Raw genomic sequence first — 25,022 nt, forward strand, 5'->3', positions numbered from 1 at the left:
TCGCAGACTACGAACGCTACTCACAAATAACAAACACTCCAGCTTAAAAATTAAAGTTCTTATGTACAAAATATTACTCAAACCTCTATGGACATATGGCCTCCAACTATGGGGTACAGCAAAAGCGTCCAATACAAACAAAATTCAGCAATTCCAAAATATTGCTCTTCGAAAAATTACTAATGCTCCACCCTTTGTTTCGAATTACACTATTCATAATGACCTGTCAATTAAAACTGTGACAGAAGAAGCTATACGTTTCGACAAAATCTTTCATGCCCGGCTGCAAACACACCAAAATCCACTCATTAAAAACCTGTCCATCCAAACATTATCTGGCAACCCCTGGCGTCGATTAAAAAGGAGATGGTGTCGTGATTTGCTAGGGAACTAATATCAAAAAAAAATAATAAATAAAAATAAATAAATAGGTATATAAGCATAACCAGTTTCATACAACTTCCAGTCAAGTGCCATCAGTGGGTGGCTTCTTACTCACGTACTTCATGTATTATTAACCCTTATCAAATATGCTAATTGTGCATAATTGTACAGATTGTTTATATTATTGTGTAAAATAAAAAAAAAATCTTTAGATTTTATCATGGGTCAATTCACTATAGCTTTAAAAATAACGGAGTAAAATGAATTATTTCATGTACAATTTTTCTATGTAGTACGTTTGTAAGACAACACTTGTGGATGTGGGGTCCTCTTAAGAGGACGTTATACCTGTATGTGTGTTCTCCGTGTTACAAGTGCGTAACACACCAAATTTTACTCTCAAAAGATCACGTTTTGCTCTGTCAGTTTAAAAATTTGAGTGAATTGACCTCTTATTAAAACTAATGGTAAGATTATTATGGAGGGCATCTCATGGGCTTTTTATAATATTTTAATTTTAAAACGAATTATGAGTATTTTAAGATGTTCAACAATTTAAAATTTTAAAATACTTATAACTCGTTTTAAAAATAAAATATTATAAAAAGCCCTTGAGATGCCCTCCATAATAATCTTACCTTTAATTTTAATAAGAGGTCAATTCACTCTAATTTTTAAACTGACAGAGCAAAACGTGATCTTCTGAGAGTAAAAATTGATATGTTACGATCTGCAGAGACACATGCGGGTATACGTCCTCTTAACTACATCCTTGTCAATCATAATATAGTTATTACTTTATTAGTTATTATACTATTGAGTATAAGGTGCCTAAAATAAAATCTATGGTTAAATTATCCACATTTAAAAAAATGTAAAGTACCAATAAAAATTATTAAAAATAAAAAATTTAAAGACCTACTTTGTTGTTTTAAATTTTTATTTTATCAAAATTAAATTATTTTATGTGTAATGACATGATAATAGATAGATTCTAATATTTTATATACCTACCTAAGTCGTAAATATTAATATATGTATAATATGGTTTAATGTAAAATGGTTAAATGGATTGTAAATTGTAGGATCCACCTAAGTTAAGTTTGGAAATTAGTTTATTAATTTCGTTTTTTTATTTAAAAGGGCAGTGGTAAACTCTACCAATTTTTAAAACTAGTAAACTCTCCTGATGGTAAACTATCCCAGGTCAACTTTATGTTTACCTGAAGTAAATATGTAAACTTTCCTGAGTTGTTTTAAATGTTATTGCTACACTATGAATTGACTTCACTGCAACTACAGAGATTGTGATAATCATTTTAAATATTTACTATCAATCGTATTACCGCTAACCTGTATTAGTAATTTAAATATTTGATTGCCATCAAAATATTTTTAATTTAAATATTTAAAACGATGTTGACTATAATGGCTCAACCAAGTTTTTAAACCTTAACAACTGCGTAATACAAATAACGCCCCATGCTCGCCTAGCTTAGTAGTACTGAAGTATTGTAGATCTGGGAGAGTTTGCATGGTCTCATCAGGTAGTACTGAAGTGGACCCTAGAGAGCTTACATGTTCCCGTCAGGTAGTATTGGAGTAGACCCGGGAGAGTTTACATGTCATTAAAATCTGGAGAGTTTACAATAGCCCACTCATGTAAGTTTATTTTTTAAATATTACATTATTATATCTATACTATATGTCTATAATTCTATATCTAATGATACTATTATATGTAGTGGTTTGATACATTATAATAAAGATTATGATCAAATTAATTAGATACCTACACTAAATGAATCAGTATACTTCTAACTTCTAAGTTATTTTTGAAGGGACGCCATTGAACTTATATTGAGTAGTGACAACAAGTAAAACAACAAAGTAGTTAGGTACAAGACTACGATGTTTATTTTTTACAGATGTCCTAAATTGCCAACAAAAGTTGTGTAATACCGTATTCCTATTTGTTTTAGATCCCATAATAACTAATAAGTGGTTTAAAAGGAATATTACAATATTGTGCTCTCTCATTATTTTTTTTTTTATTATTAAAAGAATAATTACAATCTATACAAACATTTTATACAATAAGTAATTTTTTTGATGGAAAATAGCGTTGATATAACAGAGAGGGAAGGTACTCAGTAGTACCACCCGACAGATCAAGCAAGGAAATCTCTAGGCCAAGATGGTTTCAATCTTCTTCTAGGATTATCGGGAATTGTACAAGAAGACAGGCGTTTAATTAATGGATTAGTATGGTGAGAGTAGATAATTAATAATTATACAAGTATAAGATATATGAATGAAAATGAATAAATAGCGTCTTATATAGTTTTATGAATATATATTAAATAGGGGGAATGTGGGCAACCGCTCTCCTATACAGTTATTGGTATATCGAGTTCCGAGTTTTCGATAACTTCAATGATAAATCATTTCAAAGGTACGAAACACTATTCTAGGCGAATGCAACCTATTTTATATATTACAAATCATATTTTATGATGTGTTTTTAGATATTGCTATTGAAGTAATTTATTTTACTATTAGTATTGCAGTAGGTTGATTTATTTTTTTCCGAAAACATTGCATTTATTGAAATAGTTTTGTAAATTACTGCAGAACTGTGTGAAGTGAATATGTTTGTAAACGGGAAATAGAATCTTTTAAAAATTGCAATGTGTTTATTTTAAGTTATAACATATGTTACAACAATGTTGTAGTTACAAGTTTACAATCTTTGTAGGGAATAACCGTTTCATATCATTCTAAGTTCGTGGTTTATTAACTCACGCAAGTAACATGGTAGAATTTTTGGACTGAAAAAGTCTCTACCCTCCCTCTCCAGAAGATGAATTGATGCCGTTTCTGATATGATATTATTTTGGAGAATGTAATATAATAATCAGTATTTTTCATTAAAATATTATATGAATATAAATATGTAGGTATAAATATTATGAACTAAGGTGTAATAACTATTTATCTCTTTATATTTTTGTCAAATTTATGTTTCTTTTTATTTATTCAATTTTGAAATACGAATACATTATATACATGATATATTTAGTAAATTAATTTATTACATGTTTACATAATATATTACCAAATACCTATATAGCTTTATAATATTCATAACTTAAATGTGCCTGAGTGATTAAAAATAAGTTAATACTGAGTATAAATGTACTATATATATTATATGTATATTATATATGTTATCAATTGTCATTATGTGTAGTATTTAAGTAACTACAAGCTTGTAACCTTTAAACCGTTAAATATAATTTTATATTTCCAGATGTTTTCTTAGGTTTTTGTTATAAAACTCATAAAAATGAAATATACTTTTCCTATATTTTTAAATGTATTCAGTCAAACTTGAAAAACCCGTGTACTTGTAATTTGTATTATAGTTTATAAATTTATAATATTAAATATTAAAATAGGTAAAATTTTAATCTAAAATTATATTATTCAATATCATTGTTAAATTATGGTCGTACTAAAAAATATCAGGTTAATTAATTCTGTAGCCTATAGAATTCTGTAATCAGTTGTGTTTGTGTATATAACATACTTAAACAGTCAATACAAATTTAATGTATATCAATATTTGCAAATTGATATCAAACATATTATATGTAAACTGTATAGATGACGTGGGTATACTGGATTGGTTGCGAGAATTGCGAATGAAAATGTTTAAATAATTTTTTTAATTCACTGAGAAAAATCAAAGTACAGAAAATACTCAGGTTTTCATTATTCATTAGTCTTATCTTTTGAAAACATTAGGGTGAGTAATTAAAATTTAGAGGTACCTTCATGACTATACAAAAAATCCTCGATTGGCCAATTGCGAGAGGGTAATCTTTATTTCCTAGCCTCGCATCATGTTTGTCGTGTTGAAAAAGAATAATACTTGCGTAGAACACATATTTTTTAGGTGGCTTTTTCGTAGCTATTAAGTGTAATTTTAGAGTGTCGCATGTCGCTTGTATGGTACCTACAATATTGAATACAGTTGAGTTCAGTCGAATTGTAATTTATTATAAGTAGATCGTGAAAAAAGGCGTCATTGAACTATTGAAGATCGGTCTATTAAGTGCATCAGGCTATCAGCTGTAATGTGACGATGATAAATATATTCTCGATTGGTTATTTTATGATGCCCGCGTTATTGATTTATCATACGTGCTCTCTGCTTATACGTCAACGCATTTCACATTTCGCACTATAAAATATAATAATAGCTTACATGATATGATATAAAATCACTGAAAACGAATTATATTGTATACCTTAATACCTTAATATGTTTTAGGACTTCGGGTAGAGCAAGTGTGGGTACAGACGAAAGGCAACGGATAAAAAATGTATCGTTTATCGTTAGGTACACACAGATAACTTAGCTATAAGTATCACTGTTGTACTTAGATTAATTTTTGTTTGTACTATACATAACACAGGTAACATCAGAACTCTGTATAGGAACTAATAAAATATAATATTATTATTTATTTTAATATATTATTACTATTTACTAGGTAGTTATGACAAATGTGACTGTTCATTTGGTCATTATTGAAATAGGAAAAAGTCGTATACCTTCGTAGCTTCTCGGGTTCAACACTTCAACAATAATATTGTCTTTGCAAAACAATATGTCATATTATTGTAATATTATATTGCATATAAATACTGAGGTACCTATGCTACATATACGACAAGAAGTTGAAATAAAACCCAACAGGTACGCGCGTTCTTAGTACGGACTAAGAATAATTAAGATATATCTAAGTCCGTGGTTTTTACGGAACAGAAAATAAGTCTAAATTTTCCCTTATCGTTATTTACCGATAAGCTTTGACGCAATAATAATAAAAGTATACAACGTATGGCAGTCGGTAAACAATATGCCAATATAATAACATAATGTGTGCCTACGTTGCTCGTACGCCTACCTATTAATTTTGATATCTCGTCACGTCGTCCTCCCGTCGAACTTAGCAACTATAATATTGTATAATGTCGATATTCATTTATATTATTGTAAATTTGCAACACAGTCGTGTAAGTATTTAACACTTGTATTTTTTGCTAAGGTAACGAGTAACTGCGTAAGACATAGGTAATTATTTGAGACAAATCGCTCCTGAACGACCGACGACGTAGAAGCGTAAGGAAATTGACATGGTTTCAGTAAAATCACTAAGTGGTTGTTTCGAGCTCCCTAACCCTCCCACCACCAGTTACACGCACTCACACATAATTACTGTATACACGATTTTATCGCAGATTTTTAAATTATGCTATATACATAATGAGATAATTGATAATAATTATGTACAACTGAGTCGAAAGCCTGAGTTTAATAAAGCATCGTATAATAAAAATGTGTGGGGCCTAACCTATGAGTCCCAGCCATTATTTATGTGGGTACGTCAACACGTCCAACTAGATTCTGCGACGCGGAGTACGTAAAATGAGAAGCAAAAGGTCTGTCGATTCGATACCGATCGCAGTGATGTCACGGAAAACAAAAATCGCGTACCTTTATCATTACTTTCGACCGCCAGATGAGTCACAACACTCACAACTCACAGCCATCACAACGGCGTCGGCGGCCCGGGCGCACCCACCGACCCAACCGTAGGCACACCGCTTGAACACCACCAGGCACCAGGCGTCGGGTGCCGGGTGGCGCAAATAATTCGTTCGGCCGCTACTGGCGGCAGCACAAGCGGCGAAAACTGTATCGGTTCTCCCGGCCGAGTGATTAAATCCGTATCGCACGGAGGGATCCGACGCCGCCGCCGCGACTCGGGACCGCCTCGGTACGATATCGCTGTATCAGCAGTACGAGTACGGCTTTTCTCGCCTCAGTTGCTTCTCCCGCAGTCCCGCCGGCAGCGCCCCCCATTTGTGTTCGCGACGTCGCCGCCGCTGAATCGTATTATTCACTATTCGCGCTCCGTGATCGTACCGTCGTAAACGTAGCGTTGTTATTTAATTTTGTCCTCGCGATTCGCGACCGTTATCGTTCCATCCTTCTTATTCTTACTATAAACGTCGTCCGCAAATTGGTGTGAACTTCTTATTCGTCCGACCAGAAAGACTTCGGGACGTCCGGCCTGGTGGTGCCCATTCGTGCGCACCCCGTCCCAAAAGGAAAGTCACTCGTCGTGTGATGAACGCGGTCGTCCAGTCGTAGGGTAGTATATTGTTTCAGGTATGTACGGGTGCGTTCATTTATATATTTCTCATTCTTGAGCAAGCATATCCCCCTTCGTCCGCCGGCCGGTGAGCGACCGAACGAGCGGGAGCGCGTGCGCGTGCCCGGCCGACCGATCGTACACGTGACACGCAGAACTGTTGTAGCCGGCAGCCGCCCGCCGCTGTAAGGCCTACAACAAGTGTTCTGCCGCCGCTTGTGCGGCTCTCTTGCTGCGACCTTGGACACGTGTTGTTCGCCAAAACGGCATGCGTGTCGTGCGTCGTAGCTGGTGACTACTCGTTAGTCGTTATGCCGTTTTGACCAAAAAAAAAAAATTATCTTTCGCATAATCGTATTTCCCTCCCTCCTCCCTCCTTCCCGCCCAACCCACCTCCGTGTCTAACCAACTGCGACCCTAATAATGCCGCGCAAAGTAGATTCCGAGCTGTCGTTTTTTTCTCTTGAAAAACGTTTTTTTGGTACGCCCCACTCCACATCCATGGGCCATCACTCATCTGCTAATCGAGATTTCCTGATGATTTGGATCTCATTCTTCTTGCACGCCGTGCGCTATTCGAACGTAGAACCCGATTTGAATTTACACTGATATATTTAGATTTCAAACACTGCGCAGTTCGTAGTTGGTACGCCGATAACCATAAATCGAATATTTATGATTTCCTTTACGGGGAGAGGGGGCATCTGACAGAGACACTAAAATTTGATACAAATTTAAAAAACAAGGATCTGAGAGGGGGGGGGGAGATCATCCAAATCGTCCTCCGTAAACACGCCACTGAATCACCATTCACCAGTACTGTTCCCGCCCAAGTAACGCCATAGACACCCCTTAATAAAAATAATAATGAGTTCTTCGGACTTCCATTACTATAATTTTAGACTTGAGGTTGGGTGGCTGCAGTTCTGACCTTTTTTTTAAATAAAAGAAAGTATGGTAACAGTCACCTTCATACAGTTAAAATAATATTGAAATATTGGATATTATATGTGTTAGCTTATATTTGATGTAGTAGGTATTTTTATAATTTTATTGTACTACAAAAATAAAGTTAACAATATTATCTATACAAGTTTATCCAAATAAATCTGAGTTAGCTCCAAACAATTATGGAAGGGGGACCTTTGGCCCACCCTTAAGCTATGCCTATGTAGTATGCATACTTCTGTGTAGGTACCTACACACATAAATTATGTACCTAACCAGAAAAAATTGTTGCCCAAACATTTTCTGTCTAATCTTCGCTCTTATTGTTCTGTTGCTGCTTAAGACAAGTTGATTATTCTTATAAGCAATACTTATCTTAATCACTCATATTTGTTGTGATTATTCATTCGGGTTTTTTTTAAATTCATAAGTTACAAATGTACATATTATTTGATACTGTGCAAAAGTTGCCAAAGGAAATCATACATTGTGGTAAACCAGGTTTTTATCATAAGGTTTTTCAACTTCAGTGTTTTATATTAAAATCATATTCATTAGTTAAAGAAGACATTTTTGTGGTGGTGTTATGTGCATTATACAATTTAATATATTTAAATACAATGTGTGATTTCTCTAATATAGATATCAGTATGACACTTTAATATTACATAGTTGTATTTACTAATTAGTTTTATCTAAAATCCATTAAATTTCTCAGAATATATTTTTAAATATGATGATATGTTAAACATTAGAATTACCAAGCAGCAATTACTTTTCATTTAAAATTAATATTTTATGAAAATCGATGAAAATATAATTGTATTAAATTAAATAGTTACACACTAAGTAATTTTTTTTACTAATATATTAAACAGTAATAACTAGTAACTTGCTAAAAATAAATACCTATGAATCTAATATTATATAGTACATTGTACATATTGTATGGTTCAGGAGTTCAAGATATTGGTTTGAAATCATATAGGTATTATACTCGGTAGTAAATTAATTAAACATTGATAATTGAGACACTAATTGTCAATAACTGTTAAACTTTGTACTATCAAATATATAATTCAGTATTCTAGCCACTAGGTATTTGGATTAATTAATAAAAATATTTTAAATGCTTGTTTAATTTTTATTTGATTAATTAAAAAAGGACTGACCAGTTTTTTTTTTTATTATACTTTTATCGGAGATATCTGTAAAGTAAGGAACAGTTAATTTCTTAAAGATATAACAATTTTGATAGATATGCAAATTGATTTAAAATACTACTAAACCTAGATTATTAAGTTTGATTTCCTTTTGTTTTCTTTAAAATACATCATATTATTATGTTAAATTTTATAATTACTCAAATGTCATATTTTTAAAGTTGATAAAATCAAGCTATGGACGAATCTGTAGGAATTACTCACAATGGGACAACACTTCCTACCCAACGAAATAGGAAACAACATCATCAAGCAATTGTTTGGCGCAATGTTATGTTGTTTGGTTACCTTCATTTGGCAGCATTGTATGGTGTTTTGTTAATGTTTACCTCTGCTAAAATTGCCACAACTATTTTTGGTATGTTCAACAACCTATATATTTAATATTTCTAACTTAGTTGTTGAATATATATTTTTTTTCATTTAGCAATATTGATGTATCAAGTATCTTCAATTGGCATTACAGCTGGAGCTCATAGACTTTGGTCACATCGGGCATATAAAGCTAAATGGCCATTGCGTGTGATATTAATTATATTCAATACAATAGCTTTTCAGGTATTTTTTTTACTATTATTTATTAACTATTTAATATTCTAAAACGGTATTGAAAAAAAAATTAAGTCATGAAATTCTAATCTTGAAATTTGTTTTAAATTATTTACTCATCTGGAATCTGAACTGATATACTTTGTTTTTCTCCTGAGTAACAAGCTGGGTATTTTAATTGGTAGAACTAAGTATTTATTGAATCAAAAAATATTTACTAAAAAAATTTACAAATATATTTCTTATTAAATGGATTAGTAAAAAAATGCTAGTGCAAGTATAATACCAAGACGTGGCTTTAATCTTGTACCATAATATTATTTTTTTATGTTAAATATTAATAATTTTAATTTTATTTGAAACCATATAAAACTATGGTTTATTTGGTTAATTGTATACACAATATTATTCAAAGTTATAATGATTTGGATAATTTGAATGAAATATTAGTTATAAACTTTTATTTATAACATATAAAAAGTAGGATATTATCTTTTTAAGCTTAGTGACAAAATTATCTTAAATATTAATATTAATACTTTCTATCAATACAATTCGACTGATTGGTAGATTCTGATTGTGCTTCAATGATTATATTGATATATATCAATGATTTTAGTTCTATACATTAATTTACACTAATTGATTTTATAAAACATATTATATTAGTTGTAAATTTGAATTAAATTAAATTTGATGTATATCTGTACCTACTTCAATAAAATGAAGGTACTATGGTCTCCAATAAAATACTATTTTAATCATAAAAACAAATTGTAAATAAGAAAAATTTTCCAATTTTAATTAAGTTTTTTTTATTGTTTAACTTAAACCTGTCTTATATTCCAAATAATTTTTTTACTTTCTATTAGATGTAAATTTGTGTATTATTGTTAGAATTATCTTGTTATTTATTTAGAAATGAAACTAAATATAAATAATGTATGTACAGAATGTAGCAGGAAGATATGACAAATCAAATAATTTTTGTTGCAATCCATATTCTTATAATTTATATATATATAGGTATGTATAATTTATTATTGATTCTGGCGCTACACATACTAATTCATTAATTTAAAAATTAGGTAATAACTTTCTAGATTTCAACAAATAACTATTTGAAAATTCTCATAAAATATCTTTAAAAAGTATATATTTTTTGATTTTAAAATGTTTTTTTATGGCTGGATCAATTTCCTTTACAAATATATTGAGATTTCAAATAATTTAAAAAAATAAACTATGACTTTAAATAAATGTTTTTATGATCAAACATTTTCTAAAAACCAGATTTACAAATTAGCACAATTTCATTTTTCACCAAAAAATTTAATCAGATTTAAAATTTTTATTTTCAGTACTAAAAAATAAAAATAAAAATGTTGTTTTATATGTGCTGTGCCAGTCAATAAATTATGTATAAAAAAATATTTGTTGGAAAAAAAATTATTTCATTTGTCAGGTCTTCATGATACATTCTGTAGTATAGTATGTTAAGCAATAAAGCAATTAATTTGTTTAATAATCCCTTAAAGTATAGGTTAAATTATAACTTAAATTTATGATACTGTTCTGTTTTATCTTTAATCTATTAACTCTAAAATATAAACAAAACAATTATTTTTCATCGTTGAATTCATTTATTCTAGACGGTATTTTATGTTGGTGAAAGTGCTCGTCTTAAACAGATTAGGCACAGAATATGGAATATTTAAAAATAAGTATGTCCTCTTAAGCAATTTTTAGTAATATATGAGTGAATTAGAGCCAATAGTTGAACTTCTAAATTACTCGCGTACAAAACGTGTCTTATACTTATTGCATTTATTTTATTACCTTTAGTAATAGTACTTATACACAAATTAAAATAATCATCAATCATTATGGTTATTATCATATATACTACTTTAATATTACATCTTTCATGTATATATATATTGCTTTTTAAAATATTAATATTTTAATTTGAAACTGATCGCTTCTATCATAGTTAAAGTATTTATGTAAATTTATTTGTATGCTTACTTTAGTTGTTTGTTAACATCTTTTGTCAAATAGACATTTTTGGCAGGAAATAACTAAAAATTAAATTTTAATAATTGTTAATGTTTGTATCATTTTTTTAAATTACACTTAAAATACACTTGTATACATACAATAAAAAAATATATACAAATAACATAAATACATTTTAAACTTTTAAATCAAACAAATTAATTAACATTTTTAGCTAAGTACTTAAAAAAAAAAATTAATTACTTATATATAAGTATATCTAATAATTATATGTATATATATATATATTTAACTTACCCAACAATTATAATTCAGATAAATATTATTAACTTTGTTATTTTTTTTATTTTAATACATTTTTTTCTAATGTAGTTAGATTATTTAAATTAAATTTGTACAATATAGTTTATCTCAATATTAACATTTTCTATACTTATTATTTTGCGTTATGTCAGTTTTTCATTTTAGAATGTTATATTTTTGTTTTATATAATGTATACAATTTATAATTTATTAAATTATCTGTAGTTGTTATTAGTTGTTCACAAATATTTTATTAAATTATGCATATTATGGGTATTTTTTTTATTTGGGATTTTATCGATATGTTTATGTTTTAGAACCATGTGTATGAATGGGCTCGTGACCATAGACTACACCACAAGTACAGTGAAACAAATGCAGATCCGCATAATGCAAACAGAGGATTTTTTTTTTCACACGTTGGTTGGTTGTTGTGCAGAAAACATCCAGAAATTATGGAAAAAGGACGTGGCATTGATATGGCTGATTTACTAGCTGATCCAATTGTTTCCTTCCAAAAAAAGTATAGTATTTGTTAAAATTTAAATGCTATACAATTATTATGCAGAATTGTGTAACAATTCATTAGTTCTTAAAAGTCTTGATGCTTTTGGACTCAAGTTTGAATAATTTCCTCACAACTACTCTCCAGTACTCTAAGCCCTTGGCATGTCTTCTCTGACTGACAAGGGTTGAAGCTAATGTAAGATTTTTTTAAAAGGTGATTTTAACCTTATCAATTGTCTCAACATCAAATTCCCATCCTCTTGTATTAACTTTTCTTTTCTTATTCCTACTTGAATTGCCATTGAGTATCCATAATTTTGGATGAATTAATCTAGTTAAACTATTTTATCCCTAAATTTTAATTAATTTGTTGTTCTTATGTTACTTGCTTTATTTTGCTATTGAATGAATGTATTTATAAGTTATACTTTTAAGTTTTAATGTCATGTTTATAACTTTGCTACCTGTATTTTTGAAAATGAATGAGTAATTATTAACTATAAATTACAGATATTACAAGTTCCTGATGCCATTGTTGTGCTTCATATTACCTACAATACTACCGGTGTATTTTTGGGGCGAAAGCTGGGCAAATTCTTGGTTTGTGGCCACTATGTTTCGATACACTTTCTCACTTAATGTTACTTGGTTAGTAAATAGTGCTGCACATATGTGGGGTGGAAGACCATATGACAGGTAATATTTAAAGTTATTATTGTAATTTTAAAATTAATGACGTAACATGTAACTTTTTATAAGTAATTTTTAATTATTTATTTTAGATTTATAAATCCTTCCGAAAAAATAACTGTAGCTTTATTGGCATTGGGAGAGGGTTGGCACAACTACCACCATGTTTTTCCGTGGGATTACAAGGCAGCAGAATTGGGCGATTATAAACTCAATATGACAACTGCATTTATTGATTTCTTCGCTAAAATTGGATGGGCATACGACCTGAAGACTGTCTCAGCTGATACTGTTCGTAAACGTGTGGAACGTACTGGTATAAATGGTCGTGGAGATACTCAATCATCATGGGGTTGGGATGACAAAGATTTACCACAAACAGAACGCGAAGCTGCCACAATTATCAACAAGCAAGGATGAATGACTTAAACCAAAGCATGTATTTTAAGTTTGTATTATGTATCAGTTTACTGTATTCTGAGTGACACCGTGTGTATTATGTTGTATATATTAATATTATGTTTACCACGATTAAAGTTTATTTGTTTATATATAATCATCATGGTTTATATTTGATAGCCTAAATTGTATTATATGGTAATAACTAATAATATCTGATAATAATTTTTATAGGTTAAAATTTAATTTGAATGTTGTTTCATCAGCAAAATAATTGCTCATTTAAAATTCATGACAATAGTATTTATTTGATTTGATCAAAGTTTCAAAATCTTCAGTTATGGATAGTTGTCCCTGGGATCCAGGCCGTATTTATTTTGATGACCAACTGAAATTTAAATAAGTATAAATCATAGTGTGTCCCTAATAAACATTTACTAATTTAAAGTATTGGGCTAATTATTATACATGTATTAGGACATGAGTTACTTGCATCATATTAAATTACACTTTGCATAATAATATGCAAGGTGTATAAGATGATACTTCATCATTGGTTACATTATTCTTAACCTTAACAACTAATCTATTTTATATATCAAAAATTGCTATTAAAATATACTTAAACCAACCTTTTTTTAAATTTATACTACGCAGAAGAAACATTAGAGTTAATGGTATATATTAAAATTAATACAAGTTGGACATATAATAGTAAAAATTTAAAATTATGAAATATTTTTCAGATTACTTTAAAAAACTGATTCATAAATCAGTTATATTCACTTCAAATTTTTAATTATATTATTTACATGGAATCATCTTGTGTATAGTAGGTGTTTGTGGTCTATAAATATTGGTAATTATATTATATTTATCTGCAAACTCATCTTGAATCTTGAAAGTCTTTAAAAACAATCACCTATTTATTACTTTATAATAGGAACCAGTCTTTGGTTGCTAATCAACCATTTCTGTAGGTTATGTATAATTACTATGTTTATTGTTATTAATTTAATACAATTTATTCTAAGTTCATAATGATAATTAAGTTTAGTGGTAGTTATACCACAAATATGTCGGGATGCCCAAATAATATCAATATTTTAGAAACTAATATCAATAATTTGATATTATATCAGTGTTGTTAATATATTATATGACCCACATTTCTGTGAACCGTTTTTTTTTAATTACCATAATATAAAAATATAGTATACATGAATACTTATCCATTAATTGAATAAGGTATTCACGATTTACCATGTGTAGATGTATTATTGTATAATTAATGAGTAATGACATTTATATTGTCATGAGTGAATAGTGAATATTTTAACTTTAAATTAATAACAATGTAACAGACTATATCTGAAATCTGAATAACTGACAACTTTGTAGTTGTCCGTTTTTGTAAATTGTAAATAAATATATTAACTGGCATCACTTATCAGTTGTAATCAAATTTTATCGATATATCAAAATTAAATTCAGTTTGGGCAATGGACGTGAGGAAGGAATAATCATATTGTGTTCACACAATATAGATATGTTTTATCCACCCCGTGGTTCACACTAATAGATTTAATTTAAATTACCCATAGTAGTAACTAATAAATATTAATAACATATACAACTAAATTAATAGCACTTTGTTTATTTTCACTATAAACACACAACTGTAATATAAACGTGATTTACATAAGTTTAAAAAAAATAAAATTATTTGAAATATTAAAAGAGATTAACAGAGACGCACATAATATTTAAAAACACACTAATATAAAAAATTATAATTCATAATAATAAAGGCTAGGCGCCAGACGGTATTAAGATAACATTATTATAATTTTTTAATCATCTTTTTTATTAATAACAGTTGTTAATTTTCGATCTTCATTTGAAATGTTGGAATCGTCCCATCCCCAGATTCCATCACCATCAGGATGTGAACCATCTCCAGTCCTTTTGGCTCGTTTTAAAACCATATCATTCGAGACCACTTTCATATCATAAGCCCAACCAATAAGTGAGAAAAAGTCTATGAATGCAGTTGTCAAGTTCGCTCTGTAATTTCCAAGTTCAGCTGCTTTGTAATCCCATGGGAACACATGATGGTAATTGTGCCATCCTTCGCCTAAAGCTCCAAGTGACACAGAGAGATTTTCAGATGGATTAATGGATCTAAAAATAATAGAATTAACAAAAATAGATACCAATAGAATTAAGGATTAAAGACTTACGCATCATATGGGCGTTTACCCCAGATGTGAGCAGCACTGTTGACCAACCATGTCATATTCAAAGTGAAAATATAACGCAGCATTGTTGAAGTGAAAAATGCATTAACATATGTTTCGTTCCAAAAATAAACCGGTACTATTGTGGGAATGATAAAGCAGAACAATAACAGTAATGGAACATAAAATCTGAAACACAATTTTTAAATTTTTGATTACCACAGATTTCATAAATATTATTTAGTCAAAAAAAGTTATAAAAATTGGATCTTACTTTTTTTGAAACATAACTATGGAATCTTTTTTTAAATCAGACATATCAATTTTTGAGCATTTATCATAGTAATCTGGGTGTCTACGAACTACAAGCCACCCAACGTGTGAGAAAAAAAATCCTCTCTTAGCATTATGTGGATCTGAGTTTGTATCTGTATATTTGTGATGAATTCGGTGATCCATGCACCACTCATAAATATGATTCTAAAAATTAAAAATTAAAACTTTATTATGATAGGTATATTTTTATATTTTTATTAAATTTAAATTAACAACCTCAAATGCCATGGTACTCATCAACATTAAAATAAATCGTAAAGGCCATTTTGCTTTGTATGATTTATGTGACCACAAACGGTGAAGTCCAGCTGTTACACCTAAACCTGATAATATCCATGAACATATTCCTAAAAAAAAAAAAAACAGAAAAATAACTAAAATATAATACTAGGCAAGCAGCTAGTTATTTATTGTTATCAATGAAAATTATTAAAATCCTATGATTATTGTATGCAAATAATACTAATAAACATCATACAGTTAATCTCATGATATGATTAAGATTGTAAGGTAAGATAAATTTAAGTGTAGTAAGTTTAACCTGATAAAACAATTATGAGTTTTCTAATTTTTTCTTGAATTTCAAAAGCCAAAGTTTAATCCAATATGCTTCATTTGTTATAAAAATTATTATTGTAATTTAGGAACCATTCAAACAATTCTCTTTAATTTTAATGAAATACTTTATTTTAAATTTTGCATTATATTTCTTTTTTCAGATTAAGCCAATAAAATTTAGTAAGTAGGTTCCTAGTTATTAAAAAGTTTAAAAATTAGTATTTCAACATATAATATATACGTACCATAAAATGTTGTTAGTAATTTAGTTGATGTAAATGCTAAGTACAATCCATAAATAGCTGACAGATGACCAGCAACAAAGAATAATACAATGCCCCATAATATATCAATCTTTACTGGTTCGAGAGAACTCAAGTTTTCCACTCTGTCTTGTTTATTTTTGTCCACTGCATTGAGATCAGTCTAAAGTTTAAAACGAGTTTTAAAACACATATTATAGTTATGAAAAATCCAATAGACAGGAGACGAGAGAACAATCACACGTAAAAAAAAAACAACCAAAACGCAATTTTCAAAAACCTAAAATAATTAATTTTCTTCAACCTAATGATTTACCTCCATCATCGTGTTTTCCGAGTCGTTCGCGGCTCTGGGGTCGTCCATGGCTCTGGAAGTGTTCATTTTTTCACTGGTTGCGTTGAATTCACCTGAACTAATGATCAGCCAAAAACTGAGATTGATTTTATATACCTACGGGGAAGTATGATAATTAAGCACGTACAGATTAGAGTCGGGTCAAAGGTGGTAGGCACAATACACATCTTTAGAATGCGGACGAAAATAAAAACAAGATTAGACTCAGATACTGTAGCTGTCACAGTCCAAACACCACTATTTTCCTGGTCACAAGCAATGCGTAGTGAGTCACTTACCTACACACTCATATTATTATTTGTAAAATATGTATAAATATACGATGCGTTTTCTTTAGCGTCCCAGACGCCGAGTCATGCCACAAAACAACTATTAAGTAGTGGTACACTTATCTAATTAGTCGTCTACTGCTGTCAATTTAACTGTAATATTCATTTATCTCCGGGCCCCGTTGGGAGTTTGAACTTCAAAATATTTGCAAAGGTATATTAATATGATGAGTCGATCGCTAATTATAACAAATTAAATTTTATATTTTTTTATTATGTATGATCCTTAATAATTGTTATACAATTGTCGAACTCACTTCCTTCGAGTCAGCGCGTCGTAATTAGACAACGCTATTCATTTTTTGTAGTTCATAACTTCGTAATACGTACTACGTAATGTAAGATACATTGTTATCATATTAATGTGATCAACCGAAGTGAACAGAATAACACTGATGAGTGATGAACATTTCTACGGGCACGACAATGATAAACCGGCGACCGGAATGCCGGATGGCGGACCTGTTGTTGTCGACACCACGGACTCGTACCACGGTAAAAGATTTAATAATCCTAGTTCGTGATGCGGAATACTCAAATATGTTGGCATCAGTGCGGCGGCGATTCGGCAAATACAGTTAATTTTTTTATAGTTCTGTATTTTTTGATTTTCTGAAACACCCCCGTCTGACGACGTCAACCTTTTTTTAATTGTACTTTGTTTCTATATCTATTAATCCCGTTTCGTGAAAAGTTCTTAAGTAGTTTTGAACAGGGAAAGAAGCACGGAATATCTACCATCTACGACAACGACTTGTTTTAATCATAAATAGTTGTTGGTCTTTGTTTTATAATATCAAGTATGATAATGGTGTGTATATTAAAACTTTAAGTCTTTAAATATCATTTTTTGCTGACACAGCCTAACGTTTTTAAAACAAATAAAAAAAGGGCATCGTACCATAGGTAATAGTGCTCTGATTTATTCTATGAACAATTATATGAGCTTATATCATAATAAATAGGTATCTACTATCTACTCATTATTATGAGGTCTGTGAATGTGTTCACTAATAATATTTTTTGATTTCTCATTTATTTAAAAAAATGATTCGGAAAGATCTGTCATATTCACAAATCACATAAATTACTAATTATATTATGAATATTGCCGCCTCTTTTGTACTGTTTATTTATCATTTTAATTTATCTAGGTGTTTTTTTAGGAAAATATTTTAATATTTAGTATTATACCTACTAATTTATAAAATATTTATGCAAAACTTGTCCAAGTATTGACTACCACTTAATCACTTTACTATAGAATCACTGTTCAGTCTTCGATTGTATAAAAACCATTTCTGTAGGTTACTGTTTGAATACAATCACTAAAGATATTTTTCTGTACCTACTTACCTAATACAATTTATTTTAAGATCATAATGACAATTTAAGTTTTAATTTAATTATTGTTCTGTGATTCAAGTGTAGTTGTTCGATCGCGGAACGGTTTTTCCTGTTGGCACATTATATAATATATATTATCACCTCGGGATACCACAGATATGGCAGAAGATAAGCTGCATCCGTCAAGCTCCCCCTTCCTCTGTCTGGTGACTTTTTGATCAGCCGATGGCCGAGCCCCCGGCGTTTGTTCTTTTTCGACGGTTGACCTGAGCGCGACTTGCTCCCGTCACCGTTCGCATTGCGTGTAGCAACCAACCTCGTGTGATCACGAGGTGTCATTTTGCCACTTCGAAAGTTTGGTATCGAGTGTGCCCAAATTATATGCAACGGGTGCTTGCCATCATCATCTGCGGTCATCGTCGGCTTCGAGGAGACAGATTATTCGGACTGTCGACAGGTCGTATTCTATCCACTCATACTTGCGCTCACTCGTGTTCAGTGGTCATTTCAATTATTATTTGTACACTACGACCTTATATATATTTTTTTATACCTGTGGCATTGCAAGCCATTTGTATTTTTGTATTTAAGCGCCTATATGCTATAGGAAGTATTATGTGTGCAATTATTGTTATATTGTATTATTTGTATTCTAACGGATTGGGCGCCCGCATATTATTATTCTGTATTACGTATTTGTTCACAAACATTATAATCTTGTATAATATATATACCGTACGGTCAACGGCGGGAGTATTGTCGTCTTCTTAAAAATAGTATTATTTTATCATTCGTGTGAGTAACCCCTCCCGCTCCTGTTCTCAACATAATTCGCGAGTCGTTGCCGATAACCGCCGTAATCGTAGGATCGGCAACGGCGAAAACATTTTGGTAGCAGAGCGTGGTTCTGACCTTATAGGGAGGTTCAGCAGCGTATTGTGTTGAGACGGTGGTGTTGGTCGCCGTGGTTGTTGCCGGGGCTCACGTGGGTGCACAGTGCTTGGTTAAACGCCAGTTATTATATATTTATTGTCCTAAGCGTAAATCGTGTGGTTATAGCATTTTACTTTTATCATGGCTAGCGGGACTGATTCTGACAGCGTGCGTGGCGCTAGGCGTTTAGAGCGCGTCAAACTCAGGCGTTCGAATGTAATATCACAGATTAAGGCCGTGCATGAGTTAGCATTACAGGTTGAAGAGCGACCCGATCTAGGTCCGACCGTTACACTTTTAACCGCTGATTTAGACTCTTTGTGGACGCAGTTTAGGTTTGAAGACGATGCGGTGTTAGACGGCTTAACCGAGTTAGATAGATCTTCCGAGTATGACGTCGGTTTAACCGCTGAAATACGTAAATGTATTAGTGAGTGTAGGGTCGCGGTGGCGAAGTTAGTTCCTAAGGGTGCTGAGGCAATCGACATGTCGTATCTTCAGGCTAGGTTAGGATCGACCGAATCTCCTCAGGAAAGTTGCCAAAATCAGTTGCCGCGACTACCGGAAATTCCGCTCCCCGAGTTCAACGGGGTTTTCGGCTATGGCCCACATTCCGCGATAGATTTAAGGAACAAGTAGACGCGCGGCGCCAGCTTTCCAACATTGACAAGATGTACTACTTAATCGGGTGTCTTACGGGTGAAGCGGCCGACGCGATACGCGGTGTTCCGGTGTCCGGGGAAAATGATGGTCTCGCGTGGTCCCTTTTGTCCGAGCGATTTTATCGACCTCGATTAGTCGCCACCTCGTTACTTGATCAATTACTAAGCTCGCCTGTCGCAGGAGTCCTTACATGACCTTAATAATTTTGTAGGCATGGTTAACGAAAGTATGTCGCTATTAGAAGCACTAAAAGTACCGAATTTGGGGTCCTTCATATTATTTACAATTGCATTTAAGTGTTTGCCTGTTACCACGCGCAAAATGTTCGAGTCAGCGAGTACAGCTGATTATCCGTCTATAATCGATTTATTAAAGTTTGTTCGTTCGCGTGTGTCTATCTTGGAGAACGACGCTGACGTGGGAAAAAGTGGTAACGTTGCCGCGCCGGTAAAGGTGGGAAAGCCGCCAAGTACATCCCGTAGAATGGGGATCACTACGGGAAGTCAAAAGGGTCCCGTCCGGTGTCATTTGTGACGGCTAAGGAACACGTAAATTGTCCATGTTGTACCGGAACACATACGTTAACCGCATGTATGAGATTCAAGTCCTGGGCGGCCGGAGACCGAACACGGTGGGCGCGAGAGAACCGCGTGTGTTTTAATTGTTTGAGCGTTGGTCACTGGGTCCCGAAATGTAAGGTGAAGCCTAATTGTAACGAATGTTCGCGCAAACATCACACACTTCTACATTTGTCATCCGACGAGCGAGATGGCGGGGAGGAACAACTTGTCCAGGCCGACTCATCTGTGTGTGCGTCCGTGGTGAGGCGCCCGTCCCCACATCCATCTAATGCCATTATTTTGGGTACCGCGCTCGTGCACATGCGGGATAGGTCCGGTTCGGTGCAGACAATGCGGGCGCTTATTGATAGCGCATCACAGGTTAGTATAATCACCGCCGCGTGTGTTAAGCGATTAGGAATGAAACCGTCGCGTTGGACTGCACCGATAAGCGGTTTGTCTGGGACAAAGGTAGCCGAAGTGCAAGGACGCGTAGAATGTATAGTGCAACCTAGGTTTGCGTCCGATCCGGTGCTGCCTGTTCAGGCATGGGTGTTGCCCACCATAACAAGCGACTTACCGCAAAAATCGTTAGCGGCGTGTGTGAAAGACCGGTATTCTAATCTTGCACTCGCGGATCCATCATTTTATCTGACGGCACCAATCGATGTGTTATTAGGAGGGGACGTATACGGGTCTATAATGGACGGGCGGAAAGTGTCGATCGACGACACGTTACCGACAGCATTAAGCTCAGTATTTGGCTGGATCCTTATCGGTCCGATCGTTGACACAGTTAATCATTCTTATCAGTCGTTACCTATATGTATGACCACGTCTATTGAGGGGATAATGGAGCGCTTTTGGCACGCCGAGGAACCCGAAACGGCGCCCGTCACGTTCACAGATGTTGCGAACAAATATTTCGCACTGAAATGACACGCCTGCCGTCGGGTCGTTTTGCGGTGCCGTTACCATTTCGCGGACCTGTAGGAACACATGTGGGGTCTCGCGAGGTAGCCGTGCGGCGTTTCGACGCGCTCGAGCGTAGACTGTCCGCGAATCCGTTCTTAAAATCGTTGTATGTAAATTTTATGTCCGAGTATATCGCGTTAGGACATATGTCGGTGGCAACGTCTCCGGGGTAATACATAATTCCTCATCATGCCGTCTATCGCCCGGAGGTCGATCCTAATAAAATTCGCGTTGTGTTCGACGCATCTGCTCGGAGCTTCCGCGGACCATCGTTGAATGAATGCTTGTGGTCTGGTCCCAAATTACAGCAGGACATTGTGGACGTCCTGACACGTTTTCGTGTACATAGATATACTTTCACCACGGACATCTATAAGATGTACCGTCAAATTTTAATTCTACCCAAATATCGGAGGTTCCAACATGTGTTGTGGCGAGCTTCGCCTCACGATGAATTACGTGAATATGAGCTACACACCGTCACGTACGGCGTTAACTGTGCCCCGTATCTTGCCCTACGCGTTTTGAAAGTAATCGCGTCTACCGATTGCGACGGTGTTGACCGGGTACGTAACGCGCTTGAATATCAAACGTACGTCGACGATATTTGTGACGGGGCTGATACGATAACCGACGTTCTGAAACTTCAGTCGGATTTAATTTCGGTTCTGGGTAAGTCGGGGTTAGAACTTAAAAAGTGGGCGTCAAATACGCCGGCGGTGTTGCAAGCTGTACCGGACGCTGACTGCGTAGCCGCTCCAACGACGTTCGGGAATGACGACGGTTACGGCACTAAGGTTTTGGGCCTAGCCTGGCATCCTGATAATGATTATTTTTGTTGTGCCCTGAATCTCGAATCGTCACCCGTTTTTACGAAACGCGGGATCCTGTCTCTGGTCGCGCGCATTTTCGACCCGTTAGGGTTTTTTGGTCCCGTAGTTTTTCTGGCAAAGTCCATTATGCAGCGGACGTGGCGGCACAACATCGAGTGGGACGATCCGCTTCCGGCCGACATCCAGGCTGATTGGGCTGCGTTTGTTTCGGAATTACCGTCGCTATTAAACATCCGTGTACCGCGACATATCAACGCACACCAAAGCGCGCCTTGTTATTTGTTAGGATTTTGCGACGCCTCGCTAACCGGTTATGCGGCCGTTGTATATATACGTATGTTAAATGTTGAGATCGATCGGTCCATTTTTCTAATCGGTACTAAGACCAAATTGTCTCCAACGAAATCATTGAGCGTCCCACACCTCGAGCTGAACGCCGCGTTATTGATAGCAAGTTGGTTAAATCGTATTAAAAATATATTATCTCCACAACTCGACATCGTCGGTTTACGGGCCTGGTCGGATTCGACCATCGTGCTGGCGTGGTTAACAGTCCCCCACGAGTCATTTAAAGTATACGTATCAAATCGGATACATCAGATTCATTTATTATTGCCTAATTGTCCCTGGCAACACATTGTGTCGGCCGAGAATCCCACGGATTGCGCGTCTCGTGGCGTAACGCCGGCGGCGTTAGCACAGCTGGATTTATATTGGCGCGGCCCCCCGACCGCATACTGCGAGCCGTCGGAGTGGGGTGATTGTAGTCCACCGTTGTCTGTGTGTGAGTAACCCGAATTACGCGTTGTGTCGTGTGCTGCGCTTGTCGATGACGAGGAGTGGATCATACGTTTTTCTAACTTTGATCGCATGTTACGTGTGGTTACGTACATGCGCTGCTTTGTACAAGCTTGCCAGCAAGGTGTCGCCTCAAGGCGGAGTGGGGTGCCACGGCCGTCGGTGCCAAGGAGTTCTCTTCCAAGCGGCCCCGCATTTTTACGAAAGTGTGAATTAGATAATACCGCGCGCTCGCTAGCTGCGGAATCGCAACGAGTACATTTTTCTAGGTTGTTGCGTGAGTTGGCGGCGGGTAGTCGCATCTCATCGAAACCGGTGGCGCGGTTAGCTCCGTTCATAGACTCTGACGGCGTAATTCACGTAGGTGGACGCTTACGGCACTCATTATTAACTTACGATTGTAAACACCCCATCTTGCTATCAAAACAGTCGCATTATGCGATGTTATTGTGCCGCCGATGGCATTTACTAACGGGACATGCGGGTCCTCGCGTTTTGACTGCCATGATTGCACGTCAGTATTGGGTGATATCCCTAAGGTCAGTCTTGCACAGTGTCCTGGTAAATTGCACCGTGTGTGTGAAACTTGATGCGAAACCGATCCACCCGTTTATGGCCGATTTACCGCACGCGCGTATACAACCGCGCCGACCGTTCGACCAAGTAGGCGTCGACTATGCGGGCCCTCTACAATTAAAGGAGTCGCGATTGCGCAAGTCCCGCATATATAAAATTTATATCGCTGTCTTCATTTGTTTTACGACCAAGGCGGTGCACTTAGAGGTGGTGACGGAACTATCTACCGATGATTTTTTAGCTGCCTTCGACCGTTTTGTCGCTCGCCGCGGGTTACCAGCGGATGTATACTCGGATTGCGGCGCCGATAAACAATTACGCGATTTAATTCAGAGCCCTGTGGGTCAACGTACCATCGCTAATTGCCGTGCTCAATGCGTTTGGCACTTTAACCCTCCGAGCGCACCACACTTTGGGGGCTTGTGGGAGGCGGCCGTCCGGTCTACCAAACGACTATTGGTTCGCGTAATAGGTATACACGTGTTCTCGTATGAAGAGTTCACTACCGTATTGACCCGCATAGAAGCTATACTAAATTCCCGCCCGTTGACGACAGCCTCAACTGATCCGCACGATCTGGAATGTCTGACACCGGGACACTTCTTAATTGGCCAACCGCTACTCGCTGTACCGCCGCGATCAGGTCCCGAGACAGCTCGCGCGATGTCCGATAGATGGAAATTAATGGACCAGTGCCACCGCGCCTTTTGGCGACGTTGGTCGTCGGAGTACTTGACCACCCTACAAAGTAGGCCTAAGTGGATTGAGGGTGTCCCTAACCTGAAGGTGGAAAATATTTCAAAAGAAATTGAATATCTTATTTTAAAAAAATAAAAATAAAAATAATAATAAACAATGGCACAAATAAATCAGTTTTTTAATAGAAATATTTCTATTAAAAATATTTAAATACATTTTTTATAATTATCAATAAATTCTAAACACAAATGACCACATATAGGTGGATCATTTAAGTATTGAAATTGTTTTACATTATAATAGAG

The 25,022-nt window shown here is 34.3% G+C and overlaps 3 protein-coding genes across 6 annotated transcripts in view; 2 read left to right on the forward strand and 1 right to left on the reverse strand.

Moving 5' to 3' along the window:
- The first annotated feature begins 2,022 nt into the window (after positions 1-2,022).
- On the forward strand, positions 2,023-13,410 carry LOC111031014 (acyl-CoA Delta(11) desaturase-like). 2 transcript variants are annotated; one of them, XM_022310791.1, is made up of 6 exons: positions 2,023-2,046; positions 8,947-9,143; positions 9,213-9,343; positions 11,974-12,179; positions 12,674-12,859; positions 12,946-13,410. In XM_022310791.1, the coding sequence occupies exons 2-6, from the start codon at positions 8,963-8,965 to the stop codon at positions 13,271-13,273; spliced, it is 1,032 nt and encodes a 343-aa protein (XP_022166483.1). In that variant the 5' UTR covers positions 2,023-2,046; positions 8,947-8,962; the 3' UTR covers positions 13,274-13,410. The 2 variants fall into 2 exon arrangements, with proteins under 2 accessions (XP_022166483.1, XP_022166482.1); XM_022310790.1 differs by lacking the exon at positions 2,023-2,046 and adding an exon at positions 6,282-6,631.
- A 1,483-nt stretch (positions 13,411-14,893) lies between these two features.
- LOC111031013 (acyl-CoA Delta(11) desaturase-like) lies at positions 14,894-17,772 on the reverse strand. Of its 3 annotated transcripts, XM_022310787.1 has the most exons (8): positions 17,591-17,772; positions 17,283-17,512; positions 16,966-17,100; positions 16,632-16,812; positions 16,045-16,175; positions 15,767-15,972; positions 15,496-15,681; positions 15,106-15,436 (listed from the first exon to the last, which is right to left on the reverse strand). In XM_022310787.1, the coding sequence occupies exons 3-8, from the start codon at positions 17,029-17,031 to the stop codon at positions 15,106-15,108; spliced, it is 1,101 nt and encodes a 366-aa protein (XP_022166479.1). In that variant the 5' UTR covers positions 17,032-17,100; positions 17,283-17,512; positions 17,591-17,772. The 3 variants fall into 3 exon arrangements, with proteins under 3 accessions (XP_022166481.1, XP_022166479.1, XP_022166480.1); XM_022310789.1 differs by having other exon boundaries at positions 14,894-15,436; positions 16,966-17,512; XM_022310788.1 differs by lacking the exon at positions 17,283-17,512.
- Positions 17,773-18,989: 1,217 nt separating this feature from the next.
- The window catches only part of LOC111031012 (delta(9)-fatty-acid desaturase fat-6), a 17,170-nt gene continuing 11,137 nt past the window's right edge, over positions 18,990-25,022 (forward strand). The window contains exon 1 of the mRNA XM_022310782.1: positions 18,990-19,137. Coding sequence (XP_022166474.1) covers positions 19,062-19,137 — 76 coding nt within the window. The 5' untranslated portion in view covers positions 18,990-19,061. The remainder of the gene's footprint in view (positions 19,138-25,022) is intronic.

The sequence above is a fragment of the Myzus persicae genome, unplaced genomic scaffold (assembly GCF_001856785.1).
Source record: "Myzus persicae strain clone G006 unplaced genomic scaffold, MPER_G0061.0, whole genome shotgun sequence".
NCBI classification, from domain to species: domain Eukaryota; kingdom Metazoa; phylum Arthropoda; class Insecta; order Hemiptera; family Aphididae; genus Myzus; species Myzus persicae.